Source organism: Canis lupus, chromosome 26 (genome assembly GCF_011100685.1).
Source record: "Canis lupus familiaris isolate Mischka breed German Shepherd chromosome 26, alternate assembly UU_Cfam_GSD_1.0, whole genome shotgun sequence".
Classification (NCBI taxonomy): Eukaryota; Metazoa; Chordata; class Mammalia; order Carnivora; family Canidae; genus Canis; species Canis lupus.
In genome coordinates, this window is record NC_049247.1 from 14,087,581 (window position 1) to 14,104,620 (window position 17,040).

Consider the following 17,040-nt stretch of genomic DNA (forward strand, 5'->3'; position numbering starts at 1 on the left):
CAGTTAAGCATCTGCCTTCAGCTCAGGTCATAATCCTGGGGTCCTGGGATCAAGCCCCATGTCAGGCTCCCGGCTCAGTGGGGAGTTTGCTTCTCCCTCTCACCACTCATTTTCTCTCTCTCAATCACTCTCTCAAATAAATACATAATTAAAAAATAAAATCTTAAAAAAATGAACGTATAAAACTCAACACCCAAAAAAACAAATGATTCAGTTAAAACATGGGCAGAAGACAAGAAATGACATTTTCCCAAAGCAGACATCCAGATGGCCAACAGACACGTGACAGAATGCTCACTATCACTCACCATTGCAAAAGAAACCTACAAGGAAACGCAAATAAAACCTACAAGGAGCTATCATCTCACACCCATCACAATGGCTAAACTCAGTAACAAAGGAAACAACAGGTGTTGGTAAGGATGTGGAGAAAGGGGAACCCTCTTGTACTGTTGGTGGGGATGCAAACTGGTGCAGTCACTGTGGGAAACAGTATGGAGGTTCCTCAAAAAATTAAAAATAGAACTAATCTATAGGGCAGCCCAGGTGGCTCAGCGGTTTGGTGCCACCTGCAGCCCAGGGTATGATCCTGGAGACCCAGGATCGAGTCCCACATCAGGCTCCCTGCGTGGAGCTTGTTTCTCCCTCTGTCTGCGTCTGTGCCCCTCTCTCTATGTGTCTCATGAATAAATAAATAAAATCTTAAAAAAAAAAAAAAAAAAAGCCCTAACCGTAACCCTAACCCAGCAATTGTCTTAGTACAAAATTAGGACAAAAATACCAATTCATTCAAAGGGATACATGCATCCTGATGTTTACAGCAGCATTTTCTACCATAGCCAAACTATGGAAACAGCCCAAGTGTCCATCAACAGATAAAAAGAGAAAGAAGTGGTATACTTATATACAATGGAATATTACTCAGCCATAAAAAAGAATGAAATCTTGCCATCTGCAACAATATGGATGGATCTAGAGCATATAATGCTAAGGGACATAAATCAGAGAAAGATAACTACCACATGACTTCACTCATGTGGCATTTAACAAAACAGAAGAGCAAAATGGGGAAAAAGGAGAGGCAAACCAAGAAAGAGACTCTTAATTACAAAGCTGATGGTTACCCGAGGGGAGGTGGGTGGGGGATGGTTGAAATAGCTGATGAAGATTAAGGGGTGCCCTTGTGATGAGCACTAGGTGTACTACTGAAGTGCTAAGTCACCTGAAACTAGTATTACACTGTATGTTAACTAACTGGAATTTAAATAAAAACTTAAAAAAAAAAAAGCAGTTTCCGTAAAACAGAACAAGACAAAAACCTCTTTGATCTGATCTGCTTTGAAATAAGGGGCTTTAAGATCTAACCTAAAACCCTGAACTGCTAGTCCTCTTTATTTACACTTACTTTGAGATAACTGTAAATTCACATGCAGTTTTAAGAAACAATACAGAAAGATCCCGAGTGCCCTTCTCCCAGAACCAGAATGCTGACACAGATGGCCAAGGAACACCACAGTTGCCCCACCACCAGCGCTCTGGTGAACCTCTGTTGGCTACTGCTCTTCCTCTCAGCACTGTAGGAGTGAATCGTGAGGACCAGTCACAACGTGGCATAGGTGGCTCACCCTTCTGCACCTTGGCACCATCTTAACAAGAAGTGACTGGGGAAGTTGACAGGTTCCAGTGGGACCCCCAACTGCCGGGCAATTGTCAGGTAGAGCAGGGACATGCTGATTGGGATTCCTGTTCTGCGAATCAAAACCTAAAGGAGAAAAAAAAAATCCTTTAGCTTCACGAATAGGAACTATTATTTTCTCATTCCTTCAATGTAAGTTCTTACAGGGCACCCACTGTGCATGAGGAATGATGCTAGGTTTTTGTGGTTTAAGTGGATGAGCATCTGATTTATTTGATCAGGGGTCTGCAGACTGCAGTCGGTGGGACGTATCTAGTCCACTACCTGCTTTTGTACAGCCTGCGTGAGAAGAGTTTTTACATTTTTTAGCCTTTAAAAAAATAGTAAAAAAAAAAAAAAAAAAAAAAAAGTCAAAAGAATACTATTTCGTGACACATAAAAATCACGTGAAATTCAAATTTCCACGTCCATATAGGTTTCATTGGAACACTGCCACATTTGTTTGTTTTTGTAACCTGAGCAGTGAGGATACACAGCAAATGGCCTGCAGAGCCAAAACGTGTGGCCCTTTACAGAAAGTTTGCAGACCTGCGATTTAGGCTGTTCTTCCAAAAAGAATTAAAGGCCATTTCAAGGAAAGTATGTAAAATATGACAGCAAAAAATTAAGGTAGCAAACAGGTCAACAGAATAAATGTGAAAAGGGTGCCAAGGAGGAGGTACAAAAAAACTAAGTATCAATGATATGGCTAGCCAAGTGTCCTCCAACCCTTCTACAGGCCAGTGCAGAAAAAAGACCTGATTAGTTTCACAGTTAGTGTTCATAAGATACAAACTGACCAAACCAAGTCAGAGAAACACCTACTTCTATACAGGAAACTATCTCAATGGTTTTCACAATTCCATAGCAGTATCTTTATAGTAAAGACAGAAATGAGTATCGCTGGGCACTGAGAGATGAAAAGACAATGTATTTGCTCTCAAAAACTATACAATTTTTCAGAAATGAGCTTTAAAAATACATATTATTATGTTTTAATATACCCACATTTACCTGGTGCATGTATAAGTTTAGGGCATTATAGTAATCCATCCGGTTCCCCTTAAACTTCAGTTGGTCATAAAGGACATAGTTCATGGCATCCAGCACCTGGCTCTGGAGCTCTATTTCCATTATCATGGAAGATTCACCTGAAACACAGAGATCTACTCTGAGGACACAAGCACTCCCAAAGTTGTGACCAATGTATCCCAAAAACCCTTAACACACAGACATTGGCAGTGCCCCAACAAGACCCAGCAGAAACAAATAATTAATTTAAAGTCTTTCACATTTCCAGGTGAACATGTGGTTGTGTCATTAACTGCTTTTCTGGTGACATAATAGAAACACCCTATAGAATTTCTCAAATTAGCCAATCGCGCTACTAGGTTTTCTTTTGCAAGTACAGCTGGATCCAAAGCAATTCCACACCTGCCTTGAAGGCCAAGCTGGGGTGTCGACTGTTTATGCCCCGAAGGGTTTTGCAAACAAGCTCCACGATGCTGTCAATCTGGGCCTGGATATCTTTGAGGCTGATGTCAGAAAGAGGATTGCAGTACTGGTCAATGTATACAGCACCTGGAAATGAATAGGAATTATTGAAAAAGTTCCTATTTTTACTCTTTTCTTATCAGTTTGTCACTTAGCCCGGGCATCTGGGGCTAAAGTTCTTTGTACCATCCTACCAGATAAAATTCATTCGTGGATGGCAGATATTGCTGCTATTACACAGAGAAGAGCAACACTCTAATCACAAACAAGTTTACAAACTTTTTTTTTTTTTTTTTTTAAATAAACCAAACCCTATCTCAAAGGTCATGGACTCAAAAAAACCAGCATGTTCCCTATTCTATTACAAAGAGAAATAAATGCCATAAAGGACATCTTTCCAATAACTGAAAACATAATGGCTAAGACAGTTCCTTTACTTAAAAAAAAAAAAAAAAAAAAAAGACTGAACGCCCTCAATGAGAGATTTCTACAAATTATACCCATCAAGGGTTAACAAGTAAGTGAACTCTGGAGATAATTGTACTTTTGAATTAGAGAAACAGTGACACTCAGGGAACCAGCAGCAAAGACGTGTACAAGGTACATTGGAGACAGGGTCTCTGGAAAACTCCTGCTCAGCTCTTTACTGTCTTAGGCCGTTTTCTAACCAAATGCCAAAGGGCTAACTTGGTCATTTGGTTAGAAGACATTTTCACTTGGGAAGCTGTATATGACTTTTTTTTTTTTTTTTTTTTTGAGTCATTTTAAATTCAAGAGGTCAGGATCTTGACTCCCTACTCACACTGCAAGGAGTTGGAAGCAGGCATCAAGGGATTTAGACTAGACCCCAGCCTCAGTTTTACCCCTAGCTAGGGAATGGCTCCTACGCTTTCCTGGGATGGAGTTTCCTCATTTGTTGGCTGAAGGACTTCCCCAAAGTGCATTCCATCCTAATGCTCTGATTCCTAGACTTTGTTAATGCTATTAGATTATTCTTGTCAGTCACCAAGGATCAAAACCCTAGAGCTGACTTCCACTTGCTCAACTACTTAAAAACTTCCAATGGCTACCCAGTGCCCACAACACTGATTTGCAGGAGTTATTGAAAACCATATTATTACTTAATATTTGGAATGTGAAAAAGAAATGATTGTCTTCATAAATAAACTACAGAAAACGAAGCCTGTCAAATTATTGAACAGAAGATAGGCTGACTCTCCACTCCAGTACCCATAGAATATCCCACCAGGGTGGTGAGGCTGTTTGATTTTGATCAACTGAAACAGAGTTTTCACTTCTTTTTGGATGAGGACACTTTTACACACTCAAGAAGAGTCTACACCAGACACTGTGGAGAACACAGTGATCATAATAATGTAGGGACAAGGGACACAAGAAATGTTAAATGTTAATGCTGGAGAACAAAATGCACACACCTGAAACGGGACACTATACAGTGGTTTACTAGTCAATGCTATTGCATGTATGCCTTCTGAGGTGAGTTAAAACCTGCAAGTGTTGCAGTAGTCAGCAAAAACCCAATGGAAGTTAAATTTGAACCGAACTTTCATGGCCAAGTAAGATTTAAGAGGGAATTCTAAGAAAACGGGGATACCACTATTGAAGATATGAAGCCAGGAGGGAAGATAATGACCTGGCTGGAGCAAAGAGGGTGTTTTAGAGAGTAATGGGGAAAGGTCTGGGGTTCAGGGAAAGTCCAGATTATGCAAGGCACTGAACAGCAGGTTAATTAAAAAACAAAAAACAAAAAAAAACAAAAAAACCCAGGACATTAGTTGGCCAGAGTGGTGAAAAGGCCAAGTTTCAGGCTGAACTGATGCTAGGTGTCAGCAGCCCTGAGGCTGAGATTGAAGTGCCACTTCGAAAGTGGCTGCCGGAAGTAGGGGTGACAACCTGCCTGACCACAGAAACAGAATGGGGACATGCAAACACTGGAAAGGAAGAAAACTGATGAACTGGTAAGTCAGAGGGGCCAGGGAATGAAAATGAAGGAATGGTCATAGCCGTACTTCACAACCACAATTTATGGCAGTGCTTATGTAATATGCTAGGAATTTAAATTCGTTTAAAAAAATGAAGTCACATTTGTTTTTGTCTGACTTAGCAGGAACAAAGTTATTCCCCTCATTTCTGTCCACTCGACTTCTTTCTCACTTCTCATTATGAACAAGCCAACTTACTAACATGCAAGAACACCTCGGCCTCATTAAACTCCGACCAGGAGAGGTAAAGGGATTTGCTGAAGGTCACACGGAGACAAAACTGGACAAATTTATTTGACTTGGAAATGACGCTTCAAAGCTTGGAAAAAGAGAATTCAACCTCATTAGCTAACTTACTAACCTTGTGCTTTGAACCAATGGTGCATCCTTCCAAAACACTATCTCTTCAGCTGACAGCCAAACATTCTGGCAAAATCTTAGCTCTAAAGTTTAACAGTTTTGCCTGCCTAAATGATCAGAAACCCACTTTTCCACTGTTCCACCTTCAGGGATGATCTCCCTCCTCTGAGGAACAACTTAGCTGCCTGTCGAAAGATCACTTGTAGAGTCTCACCTTCAAGATACGATTCATAGTCATCAGGCTGCTGAAGAAATGCCTTAAGGTTATTTAAAATTTTCTGTTGGCGTAGGTAGTAAAGAATTTTTTTAGCATAGTATTTCCAGGTCAAAGCTTTTCTGGAAAACAAACAAACACATCAATGAGCATTAAGATACTAAAGCCTTTGACTACCTTATTTTTTACTTTGAGCTACTCCTAGGATGCAAAGAGCCTACTTAACAAGAAAAATGTAAGTCGTTCGCGTCCACATAGTACTTTTTATCCCAGAAGCAGACAGCACAATTCAAGACTTTGCATTTATAAGTAACAGTAAGTCATTCGTGCTGAAATCCAAGGAACACTGACCTGTTTGGCTTCAGATTTACTAAAAAGAAATCCAAGAGAAAACTGAAGAGCTGGGGTAGCTGGCTGAAGCTCAGAAACCAGAGGTGAAGTGTCTGGAATCCTTTGCTGGCCCGTGGGCACCTGCTTTAGGAAACTCAGGCCTTGGCCTCCTGCTTTTCTCCTTCTACGCTCACTGCCATGGTGATCTCATCCCGTCTCATGATTTCAAATATTCTCTCCACTGACAGCCCTCAATTTATTTTCCAGTACTCATTGCTCCTCTAAACTCCAAACCTGTATATCCAACTGCTACTCCACACTCCAACTTGGCTATCTGGTGAATTCCTTAGGAGGGCTTCCCCTCCCAGTCATCCCCCTCAGGGAAAGGCAACTCTGCCACTGCCATCAGGCCGAAAGCCTTGGCGTTCTTGCCTCCTTGCTGGCTTGCTCTCAGAGGCCACACTCACTCCGTCCACCAGTGCTACTCGTTCTATCTTCAGAGTCCACTGGACATGTGAACACTTCTCACTAACTCATTTAAGCTGCCACCATCTTTTGTCTATATTATAACAGCATACTAAATGAGCTTCCAGCTTCCAACGCTGGAAGCTTCTATAGTCTCTCCTCCACACCGTAGCCAGGGTGCTTCAGTTAACGTGGTTGAGTCACAGCACAAAAATCCTCTGCCCCAAATTTTCCAGGGGTTTTCCACCTTGCTCAAAGTAAAAGCTGAAGTCCTAAGGATGACCTAAGAGGTTCTTTAAACTCTGGGCCCCTCAGCCCTCTGACCACAATTCCTGCTACTCCCTGCCCCCACTAGGCTCTGGCCACCCTGGCTTCCCTGCTGTTCCTTCATCACACCTGATGGTGCTCACCTTGGGCCTCAGCACTCTCTGCTCCTTGACTGGAACATTCCATCCCTAGAGATGTGCAATCTGTGCCCTCGTCTCCTTTCAGGTTTTCATTCAAACGTCACTTTTAGTAAGGCCTTCTCTCCTCACCCCAAATACTCTTCTCTGATCAGTATTTGTTTATGGGAATTCCCATCTTCTTATGTAATAAACCATCTTTACTTGGTTAGTGACTATCTCCCCCACTAGAATGGAAGCCCCATGAAGACAAGGCTCTCTGTGTTGTTCACTGGTGTATCCTCAGTGCCCAGGATAGGACCTGGCACATAGTAGATGCTCAAATAAATGCTTGCTGAGTGAATGAAATGCTTCACCAGATATTCCAAATGTACACATGGATCATGGGAAACAGGAGGGAGACAGTGATTAGTTTATCTGTGACTTCGGGGAAATAAAGGACTGTCATTCTCAGTAAATGAGAATCAGCAGGGCTAGGTTCTATCAGCCTTTCAATCTTTGAGTTGTAAAGTATGTCAGTCTAGAAAATTTTATGAAACAAATCAGCAACCTAATGAATTAAGCTTAATGCAGGATTATAAGGCAAACATGCTTGTATCCACCACTCAGGCCAAGAAATGACTTCGCAGATGCCCCAGGAGCCCTCTGGGGCCCTCTCTTCCCATCTACAGCCATCACAACCCATACCTCCATGCTCATCTCTGCCTCACCAAATGTACATCCCTGAGCACTCTACACTAGCCCGTTTTGAGGTCATTCAAGTCTTTTTATCCACAGGATCCCCCTCCATCTTTTCTTTCCCTTGCACTTTGTTGAAGAAACCTGGTTGTGTGACCTGCAGTTTCCCACAGTCTGGAATTTGTTGACTGCATCCACAAGGTATGGGTTCACATGCTCTTCTGTCTTCTGAATTTCCTGTAAATTGGATGTAGATGCTTGGTCAGATTTAGATTCCATTTATTTGGCAAGACTACTTCACAGGTGGTAGTGAAGTCCTTCCATCAGGAGGCAATCATGCCTTAGTTGTCCCTTTTGGTGATGTTAGCAGCCACTTCTCCTCAAAGCCCAGGTCCATTAATTCATTAGAGGTCGCAAAGTGGTGATCCTCTAATTCCACATCCTTTCTTCAGTTAATAGCTAGAGCATTTCTATAACGAATAATTTCCCCTCATCTACTATTGGATTCCCCCAATGGCACAATATCCAGGAACAGCAGGATAAATGCTCCTATCTTTCCTTTTATTGTTTTTCAAAATAATAATAATTTAGATTCTTATTATCCTCCATAGGTGAACAATTAGTTGTCCCTGAGTATTATTATGAACTACCAGAGCTAAACACAGTTGGGGTGTTACAACCCATCTCAGTTTACTAACCACACTTCTGTTCAAATCACATCTCTGGCCAATGGAAAAAAGCCTCTCCACATTGGTCCCTGAACACTTAGAACATGAAGTATCGCTTACAACATGAAGTATTGGTACTTCTCTTGATATCTGGTTCCAGACTTCCAAGATGCTCCACCCTTATATTTTTACAATTCCTATATCAGACCTAGAATCAGTCCTTTCCCCAAAACATGGCTTCTTTTGATGGGAAATGGTATATCAAGACTACCATCTGGGTATTAGGGATCATCATTTTCTAGTAGGTTGGTTATTGTTTCTAGACCTTTTAAATGGACAAAAATAGTAAGTCTAGTGTATCTACGTACACACACACACACACACCTACATATTTTTAAATGTATTTCAGGAATTCATACTGACACTTCTAAATCAAATTCACAACTGTATAGTTTTTACCATCTTCTATTTTATATCTCCAATCTTTTCTTCTTCCAGGAATACCTCCCTTCTCCAGGATACCAGAGATGAATTAGAGTATCACCTAGGTACTTGTTTGCTTTATTCCACATCTCTCTCTTTCTCTCATAAACACACACAAAGCCCAGCCACAGAATAACAAGACCAGTATTTTCATCAGCTTGATGAGTACTGAGAACCACTAAATATTTTGGTTATATTCTCCCCTATTCTCTACTCATTTAAGCAACCGTACTAGATCTATACTGAAAAGGCTTATGGCCATTACATACAATACTTTCTACCCTTTTAACTGTCACTTGGACTTAATTCTACAAGTAAATACATATTTAATGCTCACCGCTAGTCCTTGTGTCATTGTCTCTGGTTGTTCTGGTTGTTTGAAGCTCATTTTCTAGCACATTTCTCATGAAGGGCTCAAAAGTCCCCAAGTCCTTGCAAGTTGGTAAGTTTGTCTGCAGCCTTTACACTTGGAAGTCAGTTTGGCTGGATATAAAAATCCTTGGCTGACATTTCTGATCCTTGAGCATCTTAAATATGTTACTCTTTTTTCCTCTGACACAGAGCAACTGTTGAAAAGTCTGATGGTATTCTGATTTTCTTAACCTTATAAATGACTTCATCTTTTTTGTTTGGATGCCCAAAAGACTTTTCTGTCTTTAAAATCCAGTAGGTTTACTGAAACATGTCTCAGTGAGGGTCACCTTGGGTCATTTTCTCAAGTAGACCATATGTCATTTTCAACATGAACTTTATTGTACTTTGAATACAATACTGAACTTTATTAACTGTTTATTGTTTCAAATCTTTTTTAAATTTTTTTTTTTAATTTTTATTTATTTACGATAGTCACACAGAGAGAGAGAGAGGCAGAGACATAGGCAGAGGGAGAAGCAGGCTCCATGCACCGGGAGCCCGACATGGGATTCGATCCCGGGTCTCCAGGATCGCGCTCTGGGCCAAAGGCAGGCGCCAAACCGCTGTGCCACCCAGGGTTCCCTATTGTTTCAAATCTTTATTGCAAATGTACTCTCTTTAAAGATCACACAGAACACCATAAATACAAGATGTTTTCACATATCCAGAGATTGGTGCTTCAGCATTTACAGAAAACTATCCTTCCTTCCTATGATTTCCATATTTGCCCAATAAGCATTTCCTAGGAATGAATATGAACAGAGTCCTTCAAGAACACTGGCATCCCAAAATATTTTCAAATGTGAGAGTATTCCCTGTCATTTAAAAATAACACTGTTGCCTTTCGGCCGGAACCGCCATCTTCCAGTAATTCGCCAAAATGACCAACACAAAGGGAAAGAGGAGAGGTACCCGCTATATGTTCTCTAGGCCTTTTAGAAAACATGGAGTTGTTCCTTTGGCCACATACATGCGAATCTATAAGAAAGGTGATATTGTGGACATCAAGGGAATGGGCACTGTTCAAAAAGGAATGCCCCACAAATGTTACCATGGCAAAACTGGAAGGGTCTACAATGTTACTCAGCATGCTGTTGGCATTGTTGTAAACAAACAAGTTAAGGGCAAGATTCTTGCCAAGAGAATTAATGTCCGCATTGAGCATATTAAACACTCAAAGAGCCGAGATAGCTTCCTGAAGCGTGTGAAGGAAAATGATCAGAAAAAGAAGGAAGCCAAAGAGAAAGGTACTTGGGTCCAACTGAAGCGCCAGCCTGCCCCACCCAGAGAAGCACACTTTGTGAGAACCAATGGAAAGGAGCCTGAACTGCTGGAACCCATTCCCTATGAATTCATGGCATGATAACTGTAAAAAAAATAAAAGACCTCACGATTGTAAAAAAAAAAAAAAATAAAAATAACACTGTTTTAGGCTCAAAATACATGTCAGGCCCAGAAGTGACATATCTATGACCTTCACTTCTAAAAAGACTGTAATAGTGTACTTTTTAACTGGCTGTGCATATTTAGTCATGTTTGCCAATTTGCTACATTAAAAAAAATCAGTATTTTGTTGTTATTTAACATTTCTTTGCAGAATGAATTTAAAGATATATACAGGATTCTAAGCCCCTTCACTTTGCTCTTCTGTGAATGTCCTCCTCTGTATCTTTTTCAATTTCTTCTTAGAAATTTAAAAAAATTAAAAAAAAAAAAGAAATTTTAAACATTCTGTTGACATTCTTTAGTTTCTTTGGTCATAAGGAAGTTTATTTTTCATCACAAAACCCTCTGTCTGTATTCTTGCATTGCTTTTCTATTATTAGTTAAGTAGGTCTCTCTAGATTGGACACAGTCTGCTATTTTATTGAGGGATTTTCATTGTGATAATTTTAATATCTGGGTTATTTAATCTTTTGGAACTTAATTTTTGTATATGATGCAAGTTTTACTTTCTTCCAGATGAATATTCAGTTATTTCCAATAACAATCATTAAATATGCCATCTTTTCCTTCTGAATTTAAATATAGTATCTTGTTTCTGAATTATTCTTTGCCACTGATGTAGCTCTCAACTTTCATTTAAGCATTACATTGTTTCAAATATTGTTAGCTTCATCTATGTCCTACTATCTAATGATTCAAGTTTTACAGTGTGATTACTTAAAAATTGTTTTTTTCTAGTTCTAGTGAATTAATTCTTCTTGACATATTTTATGACAGTATCATCCAATTAAAAGACACAAAAAACCCTCCTGTCCCAAAATTTTTTTGGATTCTAATTGGAATGGTACTAGGGTTATGTGTTAATTTTAGAAGAACTGACATTTTTGTGATGGTAAGTCTCCCCACTCAAGGACACGCTATCTTTTATGTTTTTCAATAACATTCAATAGTCTGACCTCGGACATTCATTCCTAGGAACCTATTACTTAGAAATGAAACTACAAAAAAACATCATCCTCTACAATAACACAAGATGGAGAAGAAAGTGGTTGCTCATCAATAAATTATAGTTAACTATAATATATACTGTAAGACAGTATATAGCCATTAACAAAATGAACTTGACTTTTTATCATTAATTCAATTTCCAAAGGTAATGGTGAACGAAAAAAAAAAAGACACAGAAAAGCACCTATTTTATGATCACAATTCTGTGAAATAAACGATCTCCCTCCATGACCACATGTATGGATATATATCAGCATGGAAGAACACAGGCTAAACTGTCACCATTAATTACAGGGGTAAAGCAGGGAAAGCCAATGCAAACGGAGGGAGTATGGAGGAAGGGAGAAACAGCATAAACAAGAGGAAACAAAGTCTGCACTCAACATCAAATCAAAACTAAAACAACCAATAAACTTAGTATACATGACACTACGTTTATGTATTTGAAAGTATACACACATATACGTAAAAAAGACAGGTCAGCTTTTATTTTTAAGGCTGCACAATACTGACTATTAGATCATACTTCAATTCATTTATAGATAAACCAAAATAGAAACGGAAAAATGACCTCCGCATTTGAACTCATCCAAGGCCTAGAATAGTGGCACATCTTACCTTTCCCCTACAGTTGTTCCACTGATAGATATTTCTCTCTCTTAAACCCCTTTAAAAACAAGAAAAACCCTACACCTTGTTTTTGAGATATTCCACAATGATCTCTCTTAAGAAAGTTGCTAAGCTAGCATTCTTATCTTCCATCATTAATAGTTTCCAAAACTTTTAGAGCAGAAAATCTTCATAGGTATGCTAAACTGGAAGCCAAGCCATCTTTTAGGTAAACCGAAAACTAGCCTTCACAGCAGGAAATATGAGCATAAAAAATTTTAAGCAACAAACAAGAGATAATGGATTCTTCTTGATCAGGAGAGATAAAAGAAAGGTTCAACAAGATACCTATAACCTTCATGGCCAAAGTTAAGATTATTTCTTAACAAAATTGAGAAATTGAAAAAAAAAATTGAGAAATTGTTAAAAAAAAAAATCATTCAGTAAATTAAGACATGCCTAAGAAATTAAAAAAAAAATTCAATCCATAACAGACAAATTCAGTGATGACAGGTAGAAAGTGGTTTATATTACTAAATGATATAATAGATACAAGTGCCAAGCATAGTATTTGACCAGTAGTAGGAATAAATACTAATTCTCTTTTCTTTCCAAAAGGATTTCTGCAAGGTTTAAGTGTCAATTGTCTCAGTGTATTTACATTATTTACACAACAGAATTTTTCAAAACTATAACTAAGGCAAGACATGAAATATTTGGAAAACATATCCCAGGGTTGGGCCACATACAAATTACGGCAGTTAATTCTGGGCATTATTATAGGAATGAACAAAAAACCAATCCCTGCTAAAACTATGACTTACCTTCCTTCCATATTTAGGATACACACCAATTCATCCTCAAAAAATATCTCTGGTCCCTCAAGATTCTCAATGTCACTAAAACCGTTACAAGGGACCTATGAAGAAGACATATAGAAACAGGCCTCAATAACAGGCAATAGTCTGTCACTCTCACACACAAATCTGAGTTGCAAACAGAGATGCTCATGTGCGTGAAAGTGGTAACAGCTGTCCCACACTATCCTGCACCACCTACCATGGGTGGAAAGTAACATGTGGAATAACAATAATTTGTTCCGATCTTACTGTCAGTTGTAAATTAGTGATATTTTCACAGTCTGGAATTCCTGAAAGTGAATACTCCAGCGTTCTAATGTAAAGGAAAATAGCTCTGAAACAGGATTAGAAATACAAAATATCATAATTTACAACAATGATTTCAAGCAATTTATGTTGTACTCAAGTAGGAGTAGAGGGCCAGAAAGAGAAGTCTAGTACTTTGGGCAACTCACTTAACCCACTGGGCCTATTTTCTCCTCTATAAATGGAGGCGGTGGTACCAATGAGCTTTAAAATTCTATTACTTCTCCCACTTTGTTTTGAAAGTACGCAGGAAATTTCATGTCAACCTGTATGCATGCAGAGAACACAGGAATATAAGGATCCTGAGCCAAAGTAATCATCCACCCACAGATCAATCTTAAGTATATTCCTGCTATGTTCAAAGTCCTTGACATATTTCTAATTAGGCAGTAGTACAGGGAAAGAGGGAGCTAAGGAAAAAAGACAACCATTCATCATTATTAGACAAACACACAGGCTGTTAAAAATGCACACAAAACCAGCTGGACTAGAAGTAGAGGTTGCAAACTAGTAGCCCATGAACAAGGGCATCAAATACATCTAGCATCCAAATACATGTGTGTGCAAACACATCTGTACAGGTTTAAAATCTGATATGAATGCTTTTGGCCAGGGCATGGCTTACCTAGAATAGAACATAAATTCTGTCCATCCTAATATCAACCAACGCTTATTTATAGAAATTACACTGGGGGCTCCTGGGGGGCCCAAGCAGTTAAGTGTCCAACTCTTGATTTCGGCGCAGGTCCTGAGATCAAGTTCTGCTTCTGGCTCTGCGCTCAGTGCCCAGCTGGCTTGCCATCCCCTCCCGACACCCTCCACTTGCTCTGACTCTAGCTCCTGCTCTCTAATAAAGAAATAAAATCAAAAAAAAAAGAAATGAATTACACTGGAGGATATCTAGCTTTATTTTCTACAGGAGAATAAGTTCAAATTTGTCCAAAGTTCAGATTTTCCTTTCAAAACTTGAAAAGCCTTGAAAATGTTTCTCATGTGTGAATCCATGAAATAACATTAATTAAAATTAGAAAACAGGAAATTAATCTGGGTGCCCTGCTAGTTCAGTCAGGACAACATGCAATTCTTGATCTCAGGGTTGTTAAGTTCAAGCCCCATATTGAGTGCAGAGATTACTTAAAAAATAAAATCCTAAAAAATAGAGAAAGAAAAGAGGAAGTAATCTTCAGTAAACCAGGATAGTAAAAAAAAAAAAAAAAAAAAAAAAGGATAGTAAAATAAATCAGGGGCGCCTGGCTGGCTCACTCAGTAGAGCATGTGACTCTTGATCTCAGGGTCCTGAGTCCAAGCCCCACACTGGGCATACAGTTTACTCAAAACAAAACAAACCTCAAACCCAATAAATAAATAAATCAGACCGGCTCTACTTCTAGACCCTCAATCAGAAATAAATTTAAAATATTAGTGTGAACTACTTCCCAGAATTACAAAAAGTTAAGACTCATGGCCTAATACAGAAACTCCTGAGATACTTTGTGGGGAAAACAAAAGCAACAACAAAAACCCGGGCGTTTCAGCAATATTTTTAAGAACCACAAAAACTTATCAGGGTTAAAGAATACTAGATAATTTAACAGAGGGAGTAAGAATTCTTATTTACAACAGATAGCTTCTAGTTCTGTTATCTTAAGAAATAATGCTATTCACTACTGGTTTAGAACCTGCAAAGCCAGAGAGAAGAAAAAAAACCGAATGAGTTTCGTCAACCCTTCTGGGAAAACAACTGGGTGAAATCTGTAGTGTTCCATCCCTGGTGATCCCTTAGCTGAAGCGGAGGCTGTAAAAAAGATGTTTAACCTCCTGAGAAGAGACATAATGCTGATCCGGATCCCCTCTACATTGTGCTGTGGGTCCCTCCCTCCCTCTCCACCCCCATTCTCTCTCTCTCTGGCTTTAGAAAAAGTAAAGCTGGCAGGGACAAATGGCTTCGTGTTGCTGGAGAGGAGGACACAATGACTCTTGCGGCCATCTAAGTGAGTCAGGGATTGGGAGAGAACTGAAAAAGGGCTATCAGAAGGAGCTGGATGAGCTAATGCCTACGGGCCCGGACACACACACACACACACACACACACACACACACACACACACACACACGGCTACCAGGCAAAAGAGGGGGGCGGGCGGGGCGGGGGCTACATCAACAGATCCTTACGTGCTCTGAAAAGAACCTCTTTGAGAATGAGGCTACAATCTTCCGGGCTTCTAACCCAGCTTTTTGCCGAACTTTATACTCCTCCAGCCAATTGACGTAGTCGGTGGGGCTGTAGTGTTTCATAAGGGAAGGCCACCTACAAGGAGAGAAACACCCTCTCAGCTTCACGGAGACACTGAAGGCGGCCTCGAGAAGCAGGGGCAGCAGGGGCCCCGGCGGGGGACCCAGCACGCGGCTCGCGGCATGACCTTGGGGGAAGCAGGCCGAGGAATGCGGAGTCTCCACTGCCCGTCTAGGAAATGGGGGCAGCTGCAGCCACAATAACAGTGACGACCGATCGCGCCTCCCGAGAGCCGGGCCCTGTGTCAACGCTCCTCACGCATCATCCGTGTAATGACCGCAGTGAAACACGGGTCTGGCGATCCCCGCGTAAAGTCGATGAACGAGGCTCCAAAGAAAGGGAAGTGCCCCCCCCCCCCCAAGGTCATCCGGCAAGTGTGCGGGAGCCGGATTTACCCGGGTCCCACCCCGAGGTCCGTGCTGCGGGCCCGCGGCCGGGATGCTGCGTCCGCCTCCCCGGCTGCGGGCGAGGACCCGGCGGCGCGGGATCCGTGTCGGCGCGCTGGCCCGGAGCCGGGCACAAAGGAGCGCTCAGGGCGGCGGGGCGGCGGTCCCCGCGGCGTCGCGGTGGGTGCACGGCGGGCCCGGGCCGCGCAATCCGGGCGGCGGCGGGGGGCGGCGGGGGCCGGCGGGGAGCCCCGGGCCCGGGGCCGGCGGCCTGGAGGCCTTTGTCTGCGGCCCGCCGAGGGGGTCGGCGCGGGCGGCGAGGCGGGGGCGCGGGCGGGCCGCGGCCGGGCCCGGGGGGGCGGGGGCGGGGGCGCGGGCGCGGGCGCGGGGGCGCGGGCGGCGGGCTCACCTCACCCGGAACTGCTCCTTCCACACCTTCCCGCTACTCTGGCACAGCTCGCGCAGCCGCCGGCAGGTGCTGGACACGCGGCCGATGTCGGCGGCCGTCAGCGAGCCGCTGCACAGGATGTACTCCAGCACCTCGCCGGGCAGGTTGACCAGACAGCTGAGGCCCGCCGCCTCGGGCGCGGCCTCCTCCGCCAGCGCCGGCACCACCTCCATCGCGCTGTCGACCGCTGCCGCCGCCATCTTGTCCGCGTACCTGGGCCCGCCGCGCGCGCGCGCCAGGGCGCCCCGCCTCGCCCCGCCCACCCGCCTCGAGGGGCGGGCTCGGGGGTAGCCCCGCCCCCTCCCCGTGGCCACGCCCCCTGGGCCCGGGCCGCGGCCGGCGGCTGGCGGCTGGCGGAGGGAAGCGCGTTCTTTCTGTTTTTTTTTAATTGGCGTTCGATTTGCCAACATATAGCACAACAGCCAGCGCTCATCCCGTCAACTGCCCCCCCCAGTGCCCGCCACCCGGTCACCCCCACCCCCGCCCGCCTCCCCTC

The 17,040-nt window shown here is 42.3% G+C and overlaps 2 protein-coding genes across 4 annotated transcripts in view; one reads left to right on the forward strand and one right to left on the reverse strand.

The window, feature by feature from the left end:
* The window catches only part of FBXO21 (F-box protein 21), a 47,542-nt gene extending 30,776 nt beyond the window's left edge, over window positions 1-16,766 (reverse strand). For 2 of the 3 annotated variants that reach the window (XM_038575229.1, XM_038575228.1), the window contains exons 1-7: window positions 16,506-16,766; window positions 15,590-15,725; window positions 13,076-13,170; window positions 5,747-5,868; window positions 3,110-3,256; window positions 2,690-2,826; window positions 1,626-1,762 (exon numbers count right to left, since the gene is read on the reverse strand). In XM_038575229.1, coding sequence (XP_038431157.1) covers window positions 1,626-1,762; window positions 2,690-2,826; window positions 3,110-3,256; window positions 5,747-5,868; window positions 13,076-13,170; window positions 15,590-15,725; window positions 16,506-16,744 — 1,013 coding nt within the window. In that variant the 5' untranslated portion in view covers window positions 16,745-16,766. Of the gene's footprint in view, window positions 1-1,625; window positions 1,763-2,689; window positions 2,827-3,109; window positions 3,257-5,746; window positions 5,869-13,075; window positions 13,171-15,589; window positions 15,726-15,837; window positions 15,997-16,505 lie in introns of those variants that run through there. The other variant, XM_038575230.1, reaches the window with a different exon arrangement.
* On the forward strand, window positions 10,009-10,600 carry LOC119877588 (60S ribosomal protein L21). The gene has a single exon (XM_038575231.1). The coding sequence runs from the start codon at window positions 10,069-10,071 to the stop codon at window positions 10,549-10,551; it is 483 nt and encodes a 160-aa protein (XP_038431159.1). The 5' UTR covers window positions 10,009-10,068; the 3' UTR covers window positions 10,552-10,600.
* Window positions 16,767-17,040: the final 274 nt, after the last annotated feature.